The 21048-nt window shown below is 33.7% G+C and overlaps 1 protein-coding gene across 44 annotated transcripts in view; it reads left to right on the top strand.

The window, feature by feature from the left end:
* The window catches only part of Pkc53E (Protein C kinase 53E), a 168694-nt gene that overhangs the window by 144905 nt on the left and 2741 nt on the right, over positions 1-21048 (top strand). For 20 of the 44 annotated variants that reach the window (XM_073992927.1, XM_073992922.1, XM_073992920.1 and 17 more), the window contains 2 exons: positions 17331-17459; positions 18120-18276. In XM_073992927.1, coding sequence (XP_073849028.1) covers positions 17331-17459; positions 18120-18276 — 286 coding nt within the window. Of the gene's footprint in view, positions 1-2525; positions 2657-17330; positions 17460-18119; positions 18277-21048 lie in introns of all 44 variants that reach the window. The other 24 variants (XM_073992934.1, XM_073992916.1, XM_073992935.1 and 21 more) reach the window with 2 other exon arrangements.

Raw genomic sequence — 21048 nt, 5'->3', positions numbered from 1 at the left:
GTATACCTTGTGTTAAAACTGATACGCCCCATAGACTTGATCAGATTAGGCTGAATAGTAGTTACGGCCGGCGAGGGAAAGGTCACCAGCGTTTTTTAATTGTCATACTTAGTATACAAATGCTGTAAACAAGGGCACATTGTGTGCACAACCGTGGAGATTCTGTGGAGATTCATCTCCTCAAACATAGTGGCGTGGGAAAGGATTTTTAAAAGCATCCTTTCTATGAGACATTATCTTTATAAACACCCTTTCCGTGACAAAGATCTTTAGTAACACTTTTCTGTTAAAAGGATCTTTTGTAGCACCCTTTCTGTAAGGATGGTCTTAGAATCACCCTTTCTGTGGGAAAGGATTTTTCTTTCTGTGGGAAAGGATTTTTCTTTCTGTGGGAAAAGATCTTTAGAAGCACCCTTTCTGTTGGAAAGGATCTTTTGAAGCACCATTTCTGTGGGAAAGGATCTTTAGAAACACTCTTTCTGTTGGAAAGGATCTTTTGAAGCACCATTTCTGTTGGAAAGGATCTTTTGAAGCACCCTTTCCTGTGGGATAGAATCTTTAGAAGCACCCTTTCTGTGGGAAAAGATTTTTAGAAGCACCCTTTCTTGTGGGAAAACATCTTAAAAAGCTCCTTGATGTGAGAATTTTTGTTGGAAAGGATCTTTAGTAACACCCTTTCTGTGGAAAGAATCTTTAGTAACACCCTTTCTGTGGAAAAAATCTTTAGAAGCACCATTTCTGTGGGAAAGGATCTTTAGAAGCACACTTTCCTGTGGGAAAAACATCTTAAAAAGCTCCTTGATGTGAGAATTTTTGTTGGAAAGGATCTTTAGTAACACCCTTTCTGTCGAAAGAATCTTTAGTAACACCCTTTCTGTGGAAAAAATCTTTAGAAGCTCCATTTCTGTGGGAAAGGATCTTTAGAAGCACACTTTCCTGTGGGAAAAACATCTTAAAAAGCTCCTGTATGTGAGAATTTTTGTTGGAAAGGATCTTTAGTAACACCCTTTCTGTGGAAAGAATCTTTAGTAACACCCTTTCTGTGGAAAAAATCTTTAGAAGCACCATTTCTGTGGGAAAGGATCTTTAGAAGCACCCTCTCTGTGGAAAGAATCTTTAGAAGCACCCTTTCTGTGGGAAAGGATATTTAGAAGCACCCTTTCTGTGGGAAAGTATCTTTAGAAGTACCCTTTCTGTGGGAAATGATCTTAAGAAGCACCCTTACCTGTGGGAAATTATCTTTAGAAGCACCCTTTCTGTGGGAAAGAATCTTTAGAAGCACCCTTTCTGTGGGAAAGGATTTTTAGAAGCACCCTTTCCTGTGGGAAAAAATCTTTAAAAGATCCTTGATGTGAAAAAAAATTGTAATCATATTTTCTGTTGTAAAGTTCTTTAGCAACTCCTAGGACATGAAGCACCTTTTCTGAGGAAAAAATCTACCAAGAGCCATAGAAAAGTATCTTTAGGAACCTCTTTTTCTGTAGAAAAGCATCTCTTCTATAGAGCGTTTACTTAATGCCAGAAAGAATCCAAAACAGACTCATACAAGAGTCCTTTTCTGTGAAAAGATTTATAGAAGAACTATCTCTTTATGGATTAATGCACAGAACGACCCTCTATCTACGAACGGTTGTAGAGAGCGGCCTGTAGAAGAGGGCTCAAGGAAGCATACTTTCTCTACGAAAAGATCCGTGGAATGAATGGGTGGGAATGGACCCATAGAAGCACCCAATTCTCTATGAAAGTCATCAAAAAATCATGATTGACTAACGTCCAGCGTTCTCGTGAAAATTTTTATTGACATTTTTTATGATGGGCAATTTACCGTACACATTGACGTATTAGTAACAACAATACGTATACGCCCTGAGGGGCTATAAAAATTTAATCTTAAATTTAATCTTAATCAGGAACATCAAATGTTGGGAACTTTTCACACCTCAACACTAACCTTTTGTGATGCCAAGCTAATTTTTTAAGAACAAAAAGAATGCTTTAGTTCAATTTAACATGGAATGACTTACAGGTTTATATTATGTAATATACATTTATATGAAATAAATAAACAAATTTAGGATTCGAAATTTTTATGACCAAAAAATGTAGTCGTAAAAAGGCTATAACTTATATTTATTTTTTGTTTATATTACTTTAGAATTTATCAAAGACCACATTTGTATTTTGTATTATTTGTCCGAAAGCAGCAATTCCATAGGTCACATTGACATGAAATCAACCACAAATTGTTATTGGCTCTTAGGTGTGTCATGTTACTGTTGTCGTTCTCCACAAAACAATGTGCATGCAAAAAAAGGACGCACATGTCCATATCCTCATTCAATTACCTTGATGAGGAATTGAAAATTGAATGAACAGTGACATTTCACCGAAAAAGCCATTCCATTTTGTAACCCAAAATTTAGTTATGCAGAGGATTTACGCATATCGATGTTGTGTAGTGTATTTACTCCCCGAAAATAGTGTTGCTAACATTGCCAAGAAAAAGTCTGTTAATTTTCCATTAGTTTTCTCACCTATCCTCAGGCCCATCAGATGCCACACAAATGGGAAAACATAACGTTCCTGTCACCGACGTTTTGTGATCACTGCGGTTCTTTGTTGCATGGTATAACCCATAAGGGTCTCAAATGTCGAGGTAAATTCAATTCTGTTACTACATACCATACTATTTGTTGCATACTCATACCAATAGAACCAAAAAAAAAACAACAATCCTCATCATCATCATCGCCATAATTCCATAGCAGTATACCCGGGTACATTCCAATTCAATCATTCACCGCATCAACATTCATCGTCCTATTCATTCTTCATTTCAACATTGTAGTGGTGTGTGGTTACAGTTGTTGTTGTTTTGAATTCAAAATCATCAATCACATTGAACTGGTGGTATGGAGTGGAAGGTGTTAAGTCTCTTCTGCCACATCTCTTGTTCGGTGTGCGAAAGAGAGTGGTGCTATTTGTGTGTGTGTGTGTGCTAAAATGCTTGTTTGATCTACGTGCATAAGTCTCTGGCTAAATGGGATGGATAATGTTATTAGCCCACACACTCTCTGAATTCAACTCACACTATTTTACTCACAGTGCTTCGAAACTACTTATATTGGTGTTGGTTTGGTATTTGTCTTATTTTTCGTTATTGTTCTTGTTGACTATTCATAGAAAGGTGTTTATTTTATTATGTGGTTGGTTGACTGCAGCAAAGCATTCAAGTGTTTTGCTCAGTTCTAAAGCTAGCGCAAATGGAAAGAAGCCTAAATGGAACACATGTTACTCTCCTTATTAAAATGTTCTAGTTGTTGTTACTGTGGTTTTCACCATATTGCATAAAAACTTTATTTGTGGCCAACTGTTTTATGGCCATTATCTGCATCACTTGGCGTTTAGTTAACAAACATAATCATCATAATTTAACATTTCCTTTCTCTCCTCCCCCACCAACATCCTTCTAATTTTCCCTTTCTGCATTAACATCACCATCATTATAATTCACATTTAGATGATAATTTGTGTTACACGTTTATTTTTAAATGGGTTGAAAATGCGAAGAGAAACAGCTACGGATGAGTAGCGTTAGAAAATATGAAAAAGTGAGTATGTTACAACCTACCTAAATTTTGGCATATACAGTATATGGTGATGGAGAATATTAGCTTCCCTCTTTTTTGATCTGAGCAACATGTATGCGTGATTATGATAGACACAAGCAAACCACAACATGGTCAGTCACGCAAAATTTTGGTGAAAAATGAATTTCACACAAATTAACATGTATTAGAGAGTCCGTTATGAGACTGAGTTGGCCATAACACATAGTCTCCAATGGGAATTTGTAAGAATGTGTGTGTATTTGTGTAATAAGTGCTACATTGTAATGTGCTAATGTGCTGTAAATACAATATATCATACATACCTGTTGACAAATAAAGAGGCAAAAACGAACCAATATTGGCTTTTTGGAGACTCACACACACACCCAGAGACAATTTTACGAAAATACCTTTCGTTCTATTCATGTTGATGATGTTTCATGGTATCTGCAATAGAGGGAGTAATAATGGGTAATAATATAGCATTTTGGGGAGTTTTCAAACGAAATTAAAGACAAACAATTTAGTATAGCGAGCATGATATAATTACATACTTATATGAACAACAGAGTAGTCTTTACTTTACGACAATACATACAGTTGCGAAAACAATAGTAGCACCACCATGAACAACTGTGGAACAATGTTTGACATAGATGTGGGGCTGAATATTTACGTTTGAAGGGAAATATTTTCTGTTCTTTGTTAGATGACCTCAAAAGCTCGGAATAGAACCAAAAATATGTAACAAAGCCCATTAACAGAGGATTTCTTTAACCGTAATAATATGGATCTGACTTTGCCGTTAAAGACTAAACCCCATACATGGCAACAAAACTGTGAAGAATTAACATTTTCTGTTGAAATCCAAGAAAATGTGACTCTATTTCATTTAGAAGATAAGTTGGCACTAATTTGGTCCTTCCAAACGGATATGCACAGCAACAATCTGGGTTATAATCTGGAGGAAAGACAAGGAACTTGTGGTATAGAAGTTCAGTGGCCGTTCTGTAGGGTTGTACGTTGTTCCTAGACTATAGCAAATCAAAAAAAAAGATCATTCATTTTATGGAAAAGCACTTTTAGAGCATACTTTCTTAAGGATCTTGTCATATTTTCCGGCCTTTCTTAAGCACATTTTCTGGACACTTGGAATACAATTCCAATGGAAAAGGGTCTCAACCTTTTGATGAATATTGTCTTTAAGATCACAATTTTAGAGGCAAAACGAATCTGAAGAAGTACCCTATCTGTAATGAAAGGTCTTTAGAACAGAAAGAGTATTTAGAATAACCCTCTCTGTGGGAAAAGAATTTCAAAAGTACATTTTCATAGGGAAGGGTCTTCTAAATCTCACTTGTTGGTAAAGGTCTTTCTGTGGAAAGTACCTCTAGGTGTACCTTTTCTGTGACAAAGGAGCTTGAGAAGTACATTTCTGTGGGAATGGATATTTAGAAGCAACTTTTCAGGGGTAAAGTATATTTAGATGCGCCCTTAGAAGCAGTCATTTCGTCGGAAACGATCTTGAGAAGTATCCTTTCTGTGGGAAGAGATCTTTAGTGGCACTATTTCTGTCAGGAATGGTCTTGGAAACATCGCTTCCGTTCGAACCACCCTTCCTGTAGGAAAGGTCGTTTGGGGAAAGAATTTCAAAAGTACATTTTCATAGGGAAGGGTCTTCTAAATCTCACTTGTTGGTAAAGGTCTTTCTGTGGAAAGTACCTCTAGGTGTACCTTTTCTGTGACAAAGGAGCTTGAGAAGTACATTTCTGTAGGAAAGAATATTTAGAAGCAACTTTTCAGGGGTAAAGTATATTTAGATGCGCCCTTAGAAGCAGTCATTCCGTCGGAAACGATCTTGAGAAGTATCCTTTCTGTGGGAAGAGATCTTTAGTGGCACTATTTCTGTCAGGAATGGTCTTGGAAGCATCGCTTCCTTTCGAATCATCCTTCCTGTAGGAAAGGTCCTTTGGAAGCATCCCTTCTTTGAGGAAGAAGCACCCTTTCTTTAGAGGCACGCTTTGTGCGGGAAAAAATATTTAGAAGGACTGTTTCTGTGAGGAATGGTCTAAGAATCGCCCTTTCTGCGGAAAATCAAATTTTTAAAGGACCTTTAGAAGCACTCTTTCTGTCGGAAATGATCTTTACTAGCATAGCTTCTGTGATAAAACACCTTTAGGAAGGATCTTCTAAATTTCACTTCTTTGGTAAAGGTATTTATATGCACCATTTCTGTGAAAGTATCTCTAAAAGCATCCTGTCTGTGGAAAGTATCTCTAGAAGCACCCTATCTGTGGAAAGTACTTCCAGATGCACGTTTTCTGTGGGAAAGGATCATTAGAAGCAGCGTTTCTGTGAGAAATGACCTTTAGAAGCACCATTTTTGTTGGAAAGGATATTTAGAAGCACCCTTTCTGTGAGGAAAGAACCCTTTCTGTGCAGAATGGTCTTAGAATCACCTTTCTGTGAAAGTATCTATAAAAGCATCCTGTATGTGAAAAGTATCTCTAGAAAGGATCTTTAGATCAGCGTTTCTGTGAGAAAGGACCTCTAGAAGCACCATTTTGGTTGGAAAGGATCATTAGAAGCACCCTTTCTGTGAGGGAGGTCTTAGAAACACCTTATCTGTGGGAATGGTCTTAGAATCTCCTTTAAAAGTACCCTTCCTGTGGGAAAGTATATTTGGTAGCACCCTTTCTGTGAGGAATGATGTTAGAATCACCCTTTCTGTAGGAAAGGATATTTAGAAGCATTCGTTTTGTGATAAAGCGCCGTTAGAAGCACTCTTTCAGTAGGAAAGGATGTTTCGTAGGTCACTCTCTGTGGGAAAGGACCTTTAGAGGCATCCCTTCTGTGAGAAAGAAGAATCTATTCTGTGCGGAGGGATCTTTAGAAACACTCTTTCTATGTGAAATAATCTTTAGGAGAACGAAAGGGTCTTTAGTAGGACCTATTCTGTGAGGAATGGTTTTAAAATCACTCTTTCTGTGGGACCTTTCTGTGAGGAATGGTTTTAAAATCACTCTTTCTGTGGGAAAAGAAATCACTTTTTCTATGGAAAAGAGTCTATAGAAGTATCCTGAAGAAAAGAGTTTTTACCGTTTTTATGGAAAGTGTCATCAGACGTACGCTTTCTGTGTAAAAGGATTTATCAAAACATTTGTCGGTGGAAAAGAGTCTTTAGAAACACCTCTTCTGTAGAAAGGCGTCTCTTCTATAAAAAAGTGTTTTTTTCTGATAGAAACCCTTAGAAACATTATTCTCAGTGAAAGGGTTTATATAAGGACTCTTTATCAATGAATAGGTTCATAAAGATACCCTTTCTCTACAAACAGGTAGATAGATTGGCCGTTTCTGTAGAAGAAGATCCAAGGAAACATACTTTCTCTATGAATAAACCATTTCAGAAAGACTTTTCCTATACAAAAAGTTCCAAAGAAAGACTCTTGTTTTAAGAATGTGTCCATAGGAGGACCCTTCATTTATAAAAGGGCCTGTTATAAAACCTTGACTTTATTAAGGGATCTATAGAAAAAATTTTCTCTCCATAGAAGGAGCTTCTATAAAGAGCGTCCATAAAGATAGGCTCAGTCTATAAAAAATTGAGCACCGAATCCTCTATAAAAGGCATCATAGGAGGGTTCTTTAGGTATCGCAAGGTCCACAGATGGCACCTTTCTATATGTGTGGGAATGTAGAAATACACATGCTCTAAGAAGAAATTAACAGAAACACACATCTTCCGGCATCCTTCTTAAGAATGGAAGCAACATAGGACATATACAGTATGTCAATACTTATACACACCAATATGATAAAATATCTCTTTTCGGAAATAGTTTCAGAACACTTTTACGATGATTATTGAAACTATATAGGGTCAATAAACAGTCACTTCAGTATAAAATTTGATATTTTCGAATTCTTTGAAATGTTCAAGTTTTTTTTTCGGTTTCCCAAATAAGTAGCTTTCCTTGGGCATAGCATTCAGATAAGACCTTTTTAGAAACTCTTTCAACAATGTCAACTAAAAGGTAAGAGTTAATGTAAACAGTTGATTAAATACTTTTCCCCTCTTATACACAAACATACACATGTGATAAATAGTAAAATAAGCTTCCAAAATCCAACGAAAAATACAATGGCATTTTAATGTCAAGCGCATTATTATATTTAACAGTAATCATCTTCATCAGCATCATCCTCTCAAAAGGTTTTATTGCTTTTGTAAAGGAATTGTTTTCTGCTCACATGTGTTTGTATTGTGATTATCCCTATGCAAAGTGAGGTTCAGGCTATGGTTGCAGGTTTATCCAACTGAATGACAATGCCAGACAAGTAGCCCAACAACTCTTATAACCACAGCAGAGGCAGCAACAACAACAATGACGACAAAAAAGATTTATAAAGAAAACAAAACATTTATCCTTTTTTACATATACACAGTATATGTGTGTGTACATTTGTAAGGATGTTTGTAGTTTTAGTCAGGATAAAGCAAATATGTGTGACAACCTTACGCCAAAACAATGGAAAGTGCCCAGGGATATGTATATGTAAATATATTCCATACAAATGAGGCTAACAAAACCGAACAGCAACAGCAGCAGTGGCAACAAAAAAAATCCTGAAGGACAACTTAGACAATGTTACAGACAATAACTCTTGCAGACACAATGGCGCATAAGCGTTAAAGGCTTTTGATTTGTTTGCGCTACAACTGCCACTGATGCTGTTGTTCTTGTTGTGCAACTGCTGGGGATGTTGTTTTGTTGTAAGGGTATCCCTTCTAAAAACATATTCATGTGAGCAGCAAGTCCCTGTTGTACGGATTTTTTTTTGTGACTGGAGGACAAAACAACGACAACAAGAACAGCAACAACAAAAAGAATGACATGCATACATAAATCCCATCAAAATGTAAATGTACCCACTCACATGGAATACAACTAACTAATATGTGTACACACGCACACATACATGCATACATAGTCGGCATTTATGTGACACATAAAGCAAAAAAAGGAAATAAAGGGGGGGGGGGGAGAATATAAAATTATGGAGGTTATGACAATGGCATTAGCATTACTATGTGGAGGCCCCATTTGTTACAATTCAAAATTAAGATATAAAATAAATACTGGAGCCAATCCTGTACCTTTTGCCTACACACATTTCCATAGAAGGACTATAATTTACATATAATTTTTGTCATAGATTTTATGAGTCCGCAACAAATAAAATAAATGCTTTATGGTGAAAGACACTTATGTGTGCTGTTGTGATTCATATGCAAAGACAATGCTTTATTATTTATTTTATTATCCTATGGGAAAATAGGAAGCATTAGGAAGTCACGCAGCAATAGATTTTGTCTAAAACATCAAGGCGTATACATGGTGACAACAGTCATACGCCCCAAGGTGTAAATTTGTTAGATACCAGTAAATCATATTCAAGGAGCACTAAAGATTCCTTAAAAACTCTTTTTTTTTTGTGGAACTTATGACCGTTAAGTGTTATAACAAACATTAAAGACTTCCACCTTCAACAAGTTGAAAGCAAAGAAAATCATTTTTCTTTGTGAAAAGAAAAACAGCATTTGTCTAAAAAGTTACACATTTGTTGTGTGTTTCTTTCTCTTCTGTTTGAGTATTTTCTCTTGCAAAATAAGTCACTTGAAAGTGCAATTCATTTGAAAAATCAACAGCTGCAAGAAAAGTGTGCTGCAACAACAACTTTAAAAAGCCAAAGGTAAAATGAAGTTGAAAGCAGTGACAAGGCGAACACACAAAAGCTTTTTACCCGCAAGCAAGACGAAAGTAAAGAAAATTAATGAATAAGAAACTATTTGTTAAATTGATAAAGTATTTGTCAGATATAACCATGACGTTGTTGTTGCTGTTGCCAGTTTAAACAACTTGACACGCTAAACCAACCAACCAAGTACTCTGACAAACAGATAGACAGACATGAACACGCAAACAATCTCAACACTGTTAAAGATTGATGTATCGTAACAACTAAAAGCAATGTTGGTAACTATAAAAAGACAAAAACAACAACAAAAACACAATATACACTCTATGCACATGAATAGTGCAATTTTATCACAGCTTTTTTTTCTCAACACTAGACAAATAAATTGTATAAATAAAAATGCAGTTTCACACATTCTGTATAAATTTAATGAATGAAAAATGGTGAGAGGAGAAAAATCAATTTGTTTTGTTCAAACATTGATAAAGAAAACAACAGCAACTACCAGTTACAAAAGAGGTAGCTGATGAAGGGAGGAAGCGTAAAAAATAGAAAAAAAACCCTCAACAAATAAACGAAACCAGAAAAACATTTGTAAAAAAAGGAATGTGTGGTGTGTTGAAGTGAAATGCAACAGAACAACAAAAAAGTAACAACTTTTTACCATAAAACACATGCATACATATGCATGTTCCAAACAGATAGCAATGGCACTACCAATAGCAATTTGTTGCTATTCTACCAACCACTTGTGCACACATATCGGAAAAAACTTCGCTACTAAGTGTGGAACGACAGACATTCTACTTTTGTTCCCTACTCCAAACTCTCTGTCTCCGTGTCTGGCAGTCTCTCTCCCATTTGGCATTCACTGGCCAAAAACACATTAATTTCAACAAATTGATATTTTATTTACCACTGCATTTGTTAATACTATTGCTGTTACTGTTGTTGTTGCTGCTGTTGCACTTGTGGCTACATTTGTTGCCACTAAGATTCGTTGCGAGAGTTTCTTTCCAATTTCCATTTAAATAGCGGAAATTGAAGTACATTTGTACGGTACCAAGGTGAAATGTATAACGATTTATTCAACACCCTGTTGCTGCTGTTGGCATTTGTCTTTTTTTATTCTTCATAGAGGACAAATATCTCTTGCACTAACAAAAACAAAACCAGACAGATAAATGCTATTGGTTACGTTTAAAAATTCCAATATGTAGTGTTATGTCTTTATATGTCTTGGTAAAATTGCTTAAATATCAAAACTGTTGCATACTGTTGGGGGTTTCAAGAACAATAAGTTCTCGAAAAAACGATAAAGGTTATATTTCTTAGACAAGACAAGGACATCTTATTATAGAATCCAAGAGTCCTCTTGTAAAAACAGTATAGGTATCTTCTAAAAGACAAATTATTATAAATTATAAAATAAAGAAATCTTTCTTATTGAAGTTGTGATCCTAAAGAAGACCTTTAAATTCTCTTGCAGAGAACACAAGTTCTTTACTAAATGACTGGACTAAGTGATCTTTTGAAAAAAGACCATGTGTATCATTGCAGAAGACCAGAGAGTCTTCTAATAACACTGTTCGACAACAACAAAAATTACAAGGAAAATCGAGTAGATTATGAAAGTAGAGCTAAAAATATGAGACACGTGTATCGGCGTTTTCAGAGTTTACGTCGGAAAGTAACCAAAATAGGCGGGGCAAGTTCCGCCCATTGTTAAATTTTTCGAAATATTCGAGTTTAGATATCTTGGAATCCTTGCATTTCAGGTATATAGTGTCTTTGGCAACTTTACTTAGGAGGGTGTGAGAAATATTTTTGTTAAAAATATTAACCCTCATGCGGTTCATCAAAGGGGTCTTTTTTGTCCTTTTTTCGAAAATCTTTCAAAAACTCATTAAAAATGTGATCGTATCAAATCCGAATATTCTACAAAATTGTTCACCATAAAATTTTACTATAGGTCTCAGAATACACCAAATCTGTAACTCTTGTCTAATCGCCAGGAATCTCTAAAAATGAAAAACACGTTTTAGGGTTAAAGTCGGACTTCATCTGAGTTTATTCAAAATTGTCCCACAAAATATAATAATATAAATAAATAAATAATTTTAGAGAGATGATGTCAGAGACAAAAATATTCTTCGTCAAATTTCACCATAGGTCACCAAAGAAATGAAATGTCTATTTACATTCTATAGCATGAAAATATCAGTATCAATTTTGCTGAAAAAACATGAAAATATCCCAGTTCCCAATTTTTTTGATGAACATTTTTTCCTTCTTTTTTCTAGTTGATGCATGGAAGTAATATAAAACTTGGTTATAGGTGAAAAGTGTCAAAGGATGAAAACTTCTACACAAAATTTCACTATGAGTTTCAAAATAAACCATAAATCTATGTACACTATTTCCTTAAAAAAATTAGATTACAAATTTATATATATTAGGATGAAATTATATGTTTTAATTTTGGACCGTTAATTTTACACAGTTCCATACTGGATCAAAATCTAGCAAAATCCTTTACTTTTTGGGAATATTGTTAAAGAAAGAAATGTTCCAAATGAAATTTCATTATGAGTCTCTGAATAAAAGAAATCTGTAACCATAACATATAACATTCTTAGCGTAACTTGTTTTTGATATATAGGTTTTAGGGCCATATTTTCCAATTTTCATACAGATTGTCGTTGTGATTGAAAAATATAAATATCTTATTGATTCAAGAGATGTTCATATTGAATATCTCGAGTTCCATTTAAAAAGGACAATATATTATCCCATAAAAGTCCATAGCTGTTCATATTGAAGACTACGAGTTCATTTTATAAATAAATAACATAAAGTCTGCTTTATGAAGAGGTTTTCTTATAGAAGGAGACTAAACGTTTTTCTTATAAAAAACCAAGAGATGAGGCAAATTCGTTTTCTTAAAGAAGACTAAGAGGTCTTCTCCTGTCTATTGAAAATCTCAAGACGTTATCTCTTATTTATAGAAGGCCACAAGAGATATTCTCTTGTCTATGGAGGACCTCAGAGGTCATCCCTTGTCTACAGAAGATCTCAAGAGATTTTCTCTTGCCTAAAGAAGACCTCAATAGGTCTTCTCTTGTCTATAGGAGACCTCAAGAGATCTTCTCTTGTCTATAGCAGACCACAAGAGGTTTATAAAAGACCTCAGAGGGCCTTGTCTACAAAAAACGTCTATAAAAGACCGCAAGATAAACTCTCTTGTCCACAGAAGAGATCAAGTGGTCTTCTCCTGTCTATAGAATACCTCAAGAGACCTTCCCAGTCTATAGAAGACTTCAAATGGACTTCTCCTGTCTACAGAAGACCCCAAGAGGTCGTTACCTACCTATAGAAGACCTCAAAAGGTTTTCTGTTGCCTGTAGAAGACCTCAAAAAGACTTCTCTTATCTACATAAGACCCCAAGAGGTCTTATATTGTCGATGGAAGATCTCAAGAGGTTTTCTCTAGTCGATAGAATACATCTCCTCTTGTCTATAAAGGATTTCAAGAGATCTACTCTTGTCTACAGAAGACCTTAAGAGGTCTTCTCTTGCCTAGAGAAGACCTCAAGAGGTCTTCTCTTGTTTATAGAAAACTTAAGGAGGTATTCTCTAGTCTCAAGACCTCAGGATGACTTTTTCATATATATAAGACCTCAAGAGGTCTTATCTGATCTGTAGAAGACCTCAAGAGGTCTTCTCTGATCTGTAGAAGACGTAAAGTGGTCTTCTCTTGTCGATAGAAGACCTGAAGAGGTATTTTTTCCCTATAGAAGACCTCAATGGGTCTTCTCTTATCTATAAAGATCTTCAAAAGGTGTTCACTTGGCCACAGAAGACTTCAAAAGGTCTTATCTATTATAGAGATCTTTAAGAGGTCTTCTCTTGACTATAGAAGACATCAACAGCTCTTATCTTGTCTGTAGAAGACCTCAAGAGATCTACTCTTGTCTACAGAAGACCTTAAGAGGTCTTCTCTTGCCTATAGAAGACCTCAAGAGGTCTTCTCTTGTTTGTAGAAAACATAAAGAGGTATTCTCTTGTCTCAAGAGCTCAGGATGACTTTTTCATATAAGACTTCAAGAGGTCTTGTCTTGTCTACAAAAGACTTCAAGAGGACTTACTTTGTCTATGGAAGATCTCAAGAGGTTTTATCTAGTCGACAGAAGACTGCAAGAGGTCTTCTCCGATCTGTAGAAGACGTAGAGAGGTCATCTCTTGTCGATAGAAGACATGAAGAGGTATTATTTTGCCTATAGAATACCTCAATGGGTCTTTTCTTATCTATAGAGATCTTCAAAAGGTCTTCTCTTTACCATAGAAGACTTCAAAAGGTCTTGTCTTGACTTGGGAGACCTCAAGAGGCCTTATCTTGTATATAGAGGTCTTCAAGAGATGTTCTCTTGACTATAGAAGACTTCAACAGCTCTTATCTTGTCTATGGTAGATCTCAATAGGTCTTCTCTTGTCTATGGCAGACCTAAAGAAGTCTTTTCTTATCTATGGAAGACCCAAGGAGGTCTTATCTTATCTATATATATATGACCTCAAGGGATATTTTCTTGTCTGTAGAGGTCTTCAAGAGGCCGTCTCTTGTCTATAGAAGTCTTGTATGGTCTCAAGAGGTCTTATCTTGTCGATATAACAGCTCAAAATCTCTTTTATACGAAATCAACATGGTTTCCTACCGAAGACCAAAGAGTCCTCTTGTAGACAACCAAATGTTTTTCTTGTAGAAGACCAGAAGGTCTGGTTATAGAAGTCCAAGAGGTATTTTTATAGACAACCAATTGGACCTTTTTATAAAAAGACTACTAGGTTTACATACAAAAGACTTTCTTGTGGAAGTCCAAAAGGTCTATTATAAGAGGCAAAGAGGTATTCTTATCGATGTCTAAGAGGTCTTCACATGGAAGATAAAGGTGTATTTTTACAGAAGATATGACAAGAGATTCCCTAATAGAAAACCAATATGTCTTTCCATAGGAAGATAAATATGTGTTCATATATAAGACAAATAAATCAAATCGCGTGGTACCATTATATGGAAGATATTGCAAAACCTGAAGCGATACGACCCATTGAAGAATTGCTCATATGTGTATGATTTGTCAAATGTCAAAGTTCCTACTTCAATATTGGAAACTCTGTCATGGTTTCAACAGAAGGATGGGATAAATTAATAATTCCTTCAACCTTCTTAGATCCCAAGATACCATATTTTCCTTTGACTGACTTCAAAACTAGGGATAGGTAAGTCGACTTTCGATTAATCGATTAGTCGACTTTTTGCAGTTAAAAGTCTAAAAATCGTGGTCGACTTTTGGCTGGAGGGAAAATCGCATAATCGATTATCTTGTGATCGATTTTCGAGTTTGCCCATTGATTGCTGACTTGGCAGTTTTACAGTTTTGGCGGTTTTACATTTTCAAAAGAAAACTCGAAAATCGACGAAATATCGATCATAATCGATTTTCTGCGGTTATGAAAAAGTCGAAAGTCGAGTTTTATGACAAGTGAAATAACCGCCATCGATTATTGCTTTCCATTACCTATCCCTATTCAAATCTCTACTGTCGTAGATCTTAATTAAACTCTGTCATGGTTTCAACAGGAGGATGGCATAAATTAATAATTCCTTCAACCTTCTTTGATCCCAAGATACCATATTTACCGTAGACTGACTTCAAAACTCTACTGTCGTAGATCTTAATCATCTTATCAATTTATTACAGCACTTTATGTCACCTTGAGCGATGCGAAAACCCATCAACATTGTCATTATGACCAATAATTTATATTTTTTACACCCACACACACACACACCATCAACAACGCCACCTTGTCTTGCTACTCTACACTGGCACAGATAAAAATTTCTTTGGTCTGATTATATGATCGAGATCCGGCAGGCAATAATGTCACAACGTAATAAATTAAAAATTTATTGGAATTGAATTTTAATCAATTTTAATTATGGCATGCGGAAAATATTCATCCGGATGCTTGAGCTCAAACAAACTGAATCCTCAGCTGGAAGGCACAATTTTCCTGTATACAATGCTGAGCAGGATTTGTGCAGGAACAACAGTGTAATGGTAATGGCAATTTTCAATCTCAACGCCAAAAACCACCTGTCTTTAAGCTGGTGACTCTTTGGTGTGTGTGTGTGTCAACATCCTCTTCTTCCTTGCCACCACTACCAAACGCTTGGTTTTGCCTGAACTGCCTTCAATGCTTTATAAAGTTATTGCTTAATCATGTGTGTGTGTGCCAATGTGACAGTTGTTGTTGTTTCTCAGCTTTCAATTCAATGGATAAAACGCAGTTATAATTAAAAATGCATACTCGCTTGCACACACCCGCATGCACATGCAAATTACCATAAATGCAATACATGTACTTCATTATAGTTAGTGGTATACCAAACACCATGCAATTAATATTTTACACGTACACACACACATACAAATGGGCATATAAAACAAATTAGTAATCGTGGTTAAAATGCCAATATTCAACACACTGTGTAAAATTTTCAATAACACAATAAGAAAATTGAATTTTTAGTTAATAACAAAAATTGTGGTGAAATTGAAAGAGAATAATAATGAAAATAAGATAATGGGCAATTGGTATCAAGTGGTCATTGAGAAACCTTAAGACCCTATTCAGGGCCAGCTGTCATATTCCAGTTATCGCGTTTTCTCTTTTAAATCTATTAAAGAATTAAAGTTAACTTTGTTCCAAACAAAGTTTTTTATTCCCCACATATGTCCACATAAAAATAGAAGAAGGGCACATACATACATGGTCCAGTCATCATTTTTGTGGGACAAGAATACCCTTTCATATTGATCTAAAGATGAGAGCATGTGACTCCTTTAATAAAAACACATTTTACAGTTGTGTGTTAGACATTTACTATGGTATATAAAAATAACTACAACATGATAACAAACACACACATAGCCACAGAAACATAGGACAGGTGTGAGGTACTAAAGATAAAGATATTTATTAAAAAGTGGAACATGTTTACACTTTTACGGTCAATAATTTTTGTAGGTTTATTCGTTTAGAAAATTGATTTTGCCACAATACAAAGCGTGTGTGAGGGTTAGTGAGTGTGTTTGTCACATTTAAAGTCCTAATAAAAATTTTACACTAGCACACACACACACATATACATACATATACAAGCCTCATTCAGACATTTGACCGTACTTGTGGTAACTTGTTTTGTTAAATGTTGTCAATAGATTGAATAAGAAGAGAAAAAACATCAAATTGACCATTGACATTGAGAGCAGGACTAAGTCAATATTTATTTTATATACAACACATGTCCTTTAACACAGTCCTTGATAAGAGTAAAGGCAACAAAAACATGTTTTCAATCAATTTGAAATTTTCCCCTTTTCGAAAATCCTGAAATGAAACTAAAGGTCCTTTGTGACTTCCTGCCGAAATCAGGTAAGTAAGTATAGCTTATGTTCACAAAAATTGTATTTCCGGTTTCAATTGCTTCAATAGTTTTTATTTGGGTTCTATTCAAAAAGAGTGTGTGTGTATGTTTATGTGTCGTCCCCATAACCACTTCATTCTATATTCTATTGTGTGAGTGTGTTTGTTTGGTGCGTGTGTGTGTGTGGTCTGTGTGTTGGTCTAATGTCCTTTTTTTGTTTTCTAGCTAACTAAATACTCTTTCACTACTATCTTACTACTAATCATCCTCCACCCACTAACCTACCACTAACCAGTTGCAACAAAATACCTCCCAAAAATGATAATACAAACCTCACAACAACACCATGGCCTTTTGTGTTGTTGTTTATTGTGAAAATATACTAAAATTAATTTGTGTTTTTGTTATTTTTTATCTTCAACTGTGGCTGTTTTTGGTTAAACAAATGTATTGTTTACCTTGAACAGCATGTGACATGAACGTGCATGCACGCTGCAAGGAGAACGTGCCCAGCTTATGCGGATGTGATCACACTGAACGACGTGGACGCATTTTCCTTGAATTGGGTGTTAAAGACAACACCTTAACCGTACTAAGTAAGTAGGAAGAAGGACATGGTCGTAATGTGTAGAGCTAAACAATTCCGTATTCGAAGTCAATATAACATACATACATACAGCCAAATGAACACATGATTTGTATAAAGTAAATAAATATTAACCATTCTGATCTTAGAATCGAAGAAAAAACTGCAGTTATTCCCAGAACAGCTACAAAACGAAACTCTTTAACAAGTTTATATTTAGTTCCTTTGATTGATTAGGAACTTTCCAGATGTTTAACCACAACAACAACCCCATCCTTATCTCCATCTAACGAGTGATTTACAAACTTTTGAAGTACAAAAATATACATTTATACGCTTGAAATGAAACTTTCCAACAAGTTTAGCAAAACAGATGAAACGCTATACTATCTCGCTTCCCTCTCAATTCCCCAGAGCCATTTATTTGTGATGTCGATGAAGATGATGATATCACAAAGCCAATTTCATTGATGGTATTCTACGCTACAAACACTTGCGACACAATACTCTTTTCTATTAATAAATAAGCTTATATCATATGCAGGAACTATATTTGTCTTTCATATCTTCCGCTAGAGATATTTAAATTAAAGTTTACACAAATAAGTTTATAAAAATAAATTTTAAAAATAATAGGCATACATGTTTTAATTTTGTTTTTCTTTTTTAGTCAAAGAAGGTCGCAATCTCATTCCCATGGATCCAAATGGCCTTAGTGATCCCTATGTTAAGGTTAAACTTATTCCCGATGAACATGAAAAATGCAAAAAGAAAACGCGTACGATTAAGGCATGTCTAAATCCAGTATGGAATGAAACAATTACTTAGTAAGTATATTTTGCTATATTTTCAAAATTTCTAATAAATTTTTTTAGTATAATTTTCGATGTTTTAAAATTTTGAATTTCGGCGAAAATGTTCTATAGAATATTTTAAAATTTCAACAAAATTATTCTACAGAACATTTTAAATTTTCGAAAAAAAAATTTATAGAAAATGTTATATAATTTTGTTCTTTTTTCTCTACGGAAAATTTAAATTTATACTGACAATTTTCTAACAAAAAAATGTTGAAATGTTTGACGACATCACCGAAATTTTTCTATACAAATTTTAAATTTTCGGCGAAAATTTTCTAAAGAAATTTTAAATTTTCAGCGAAAAATTTCTAAAGAAATTTTAAGTTTTCGCCGAAAAATTTCTATAGAAATTTCAAATTTTCGGCGAAAATTTTCAATAGAAATTTTAAATTTTCGGCGAACATTTTCTAAAAAAATTTTAAATTTTCAGCGAAAAATTTCTAAAGAAATTTTAAGTTTTCGCCGAAAAATTTCTATAGGAATTTAAAATTTTCAATAGAAATTTTAAATTTTCGGTGAATATTTTCTAAAGAAATTTTAAATTTTCTATAGAATATTTTTAATTTCGACAAAAATTTTCTTTGGAAAATTTTAAATTTTTGACAAAATTTTTCTATAAAAATTTTTAAAATTTCAACAAAATTTTTCTACGGAACATTTTAAATTTTCTGAAAAAAAATTTTTATAGAAAATTTTATAAAATTTTGTCCTTTTTTTCTCTAAAGAAAATTTAAATTTATACTGACAAAAAAATTTTGAAATGTTTGACGACATCACCGAAATTTTTCTATAGAAATTTTAAATTTTCGGCGAACATTTTCTAAAAAAAATTTAAATTTTCCGCGAAAAATGTCTAAAGAAATTTTAAATTTTCGCCGAAAAATTCTATTTTTATTATATTTAAAGTAAATAGACATTTCATTTCTTTGGTGACCCATAGTGAAATTTGATGAAGAATATTTTTGTTTTTGGCGTCATCTGTCTAAAATTATGTTTTGTGGCACAATTTTGAATAAACTCAGATGAAGTCCGACTTTAACCCTAAAACGTGTTTTTTATTTTTAGAGATATCTGGCGATTAGATAAGATTTACAGATTTGATGTATTCTAAGACCTACAGTAAAAATTTTTAGAATATTTGGATTTGATGTGATCACATTTTAAAGGAGTTTTTGAAAGGTTTTTGAAAAAATACCCCTTTTATGAACCGCATGAGGGTTACAATATTTAACAAAAATATTGCCCACATCCTCCTCTGTAAAGTTTCCAAAGACACTATACACCTAAAATTCAAGGTTTCCATAATATATTAACTCGAATATTTCGAAAAAAAAACTAGAAATGGGCGGAACTTGCTCCGACTACTTTGGATACTTTCCTATGAAAACTTTAAAAACGCCGATACACGTGTCTCATATTTTTAGCTCTACTTTCATAATCTACTCAGTTTTCCTTGTCATTTTTTTTTTTGTCGCACAGTGTTTTCCACAAAAAAAAATTTGAAGAAAATTGTAAATTTTCTGTTCTATAGAAATTTTTATTTTTTCATCGAAAAATCTTATAGAAAATTTTCTACAGAAAAATTTGAATTTTTTTTAGAAATTTTTCTGTAGAAAAGTTTAAATATTCGACGAAAACTTTTGTAAAAAAATAAAATTTCGACGAAAATGATCTATGTACATTTTAAATTTTTGACAAAAAGTTGCTACAGGAATTTCAAAATTTCAAAAAATTTTAAATTTTCTAAGATAATTTCCTATAGCACATTTTAAATTTTCTTTAGAAGGTTTTAAATTTTCCAATAGAAAATTTTATTTTTTTTTCTTTTTATTTTTTCATGAAAAATTTAAATTTGTACAAAATTCAAAAGTTTTAATGAACATTTCCTTAGGATATTTTAAATTTTTGACAAAAAATTTGAATTCGAATTTGCTAAAGAAATTTAAATTTTCGACGAAAAATTTCTAAAGAAAATTTTAAGTTTTCTTTAGTTTTTGAAATTTGAATTTTCTTCAGAAATTTTTCTGTAGAAAAATTTGAATTTTCTTTAGAAAAATTTATGTACAAAAATTTAAATATTCGACTAAAATTTTGTAAAAAAGAAGTTTTAATATTTTCGATGAATAAGTTTTATATTTTCGATGAAAGTTTCTATTTTTTTTTATTTGAATATGTTGTCTTTTTAGGCGAAGATCATTTTTAAATATTAATTTTTTTATTTTTTTAATCGAGCTTTTTTTGATCTATAATGCAAGTGAAAAAGGTATGCCGGCGATTCGAACCCACACACCCACCACTATGTGACATGCATGTTTCGCCTTCGGTAAAGGGTCTTCAGACATATCGGATGTGGAGCTGCTTCGCTGTCCTCGAACTTTTCTTCTTTCAAATACATTTTTGTTTTGTTTTTTTACAACAACAATGAGGATTTTCCCATTTAGTTGTGCTTTCATCACAAACGCTTAGCGCTGCCTTTGAAAGTTATGAGTTTGGCTCTGAACGCTAACACGCCGTGACAACACTTTTTTCGTGTGTTTTTATTCTCTTTTTATTCACGAAGAATATTTTCCGTAGAAATTTTTAAATTTTCGACTAAATTTTTCAGAAGAAAACTAAAAAATTCAATTTTCAAGGAAATGTTTCTATACAAAATTTTAAGTTTTCAATATATTTTTATTTTAAACTTATATTTCCTATTAAAACATTTTAAATTCTCAAAAAAAAAAACATTTGACATGA

The sequence above is a fragment of the Musca autumnalis genome, unplaced genomic scaffold (assembly GCF_047663935.1).
Source record: "Musca autumnalis isolate F117 unplaced genomic scaffold, ASM4766393v1 scaffold_5, whole genome shotgun sequence".
Lineage (NCBI taxonomy): Eukaryota > Metazoa > Arthropoda > Insecta > Diptera > Muscidae > Musca > Musca autumnalis.
This window is presented reverse-complemented; position numbering and strand designations above follow the sequence as displayed.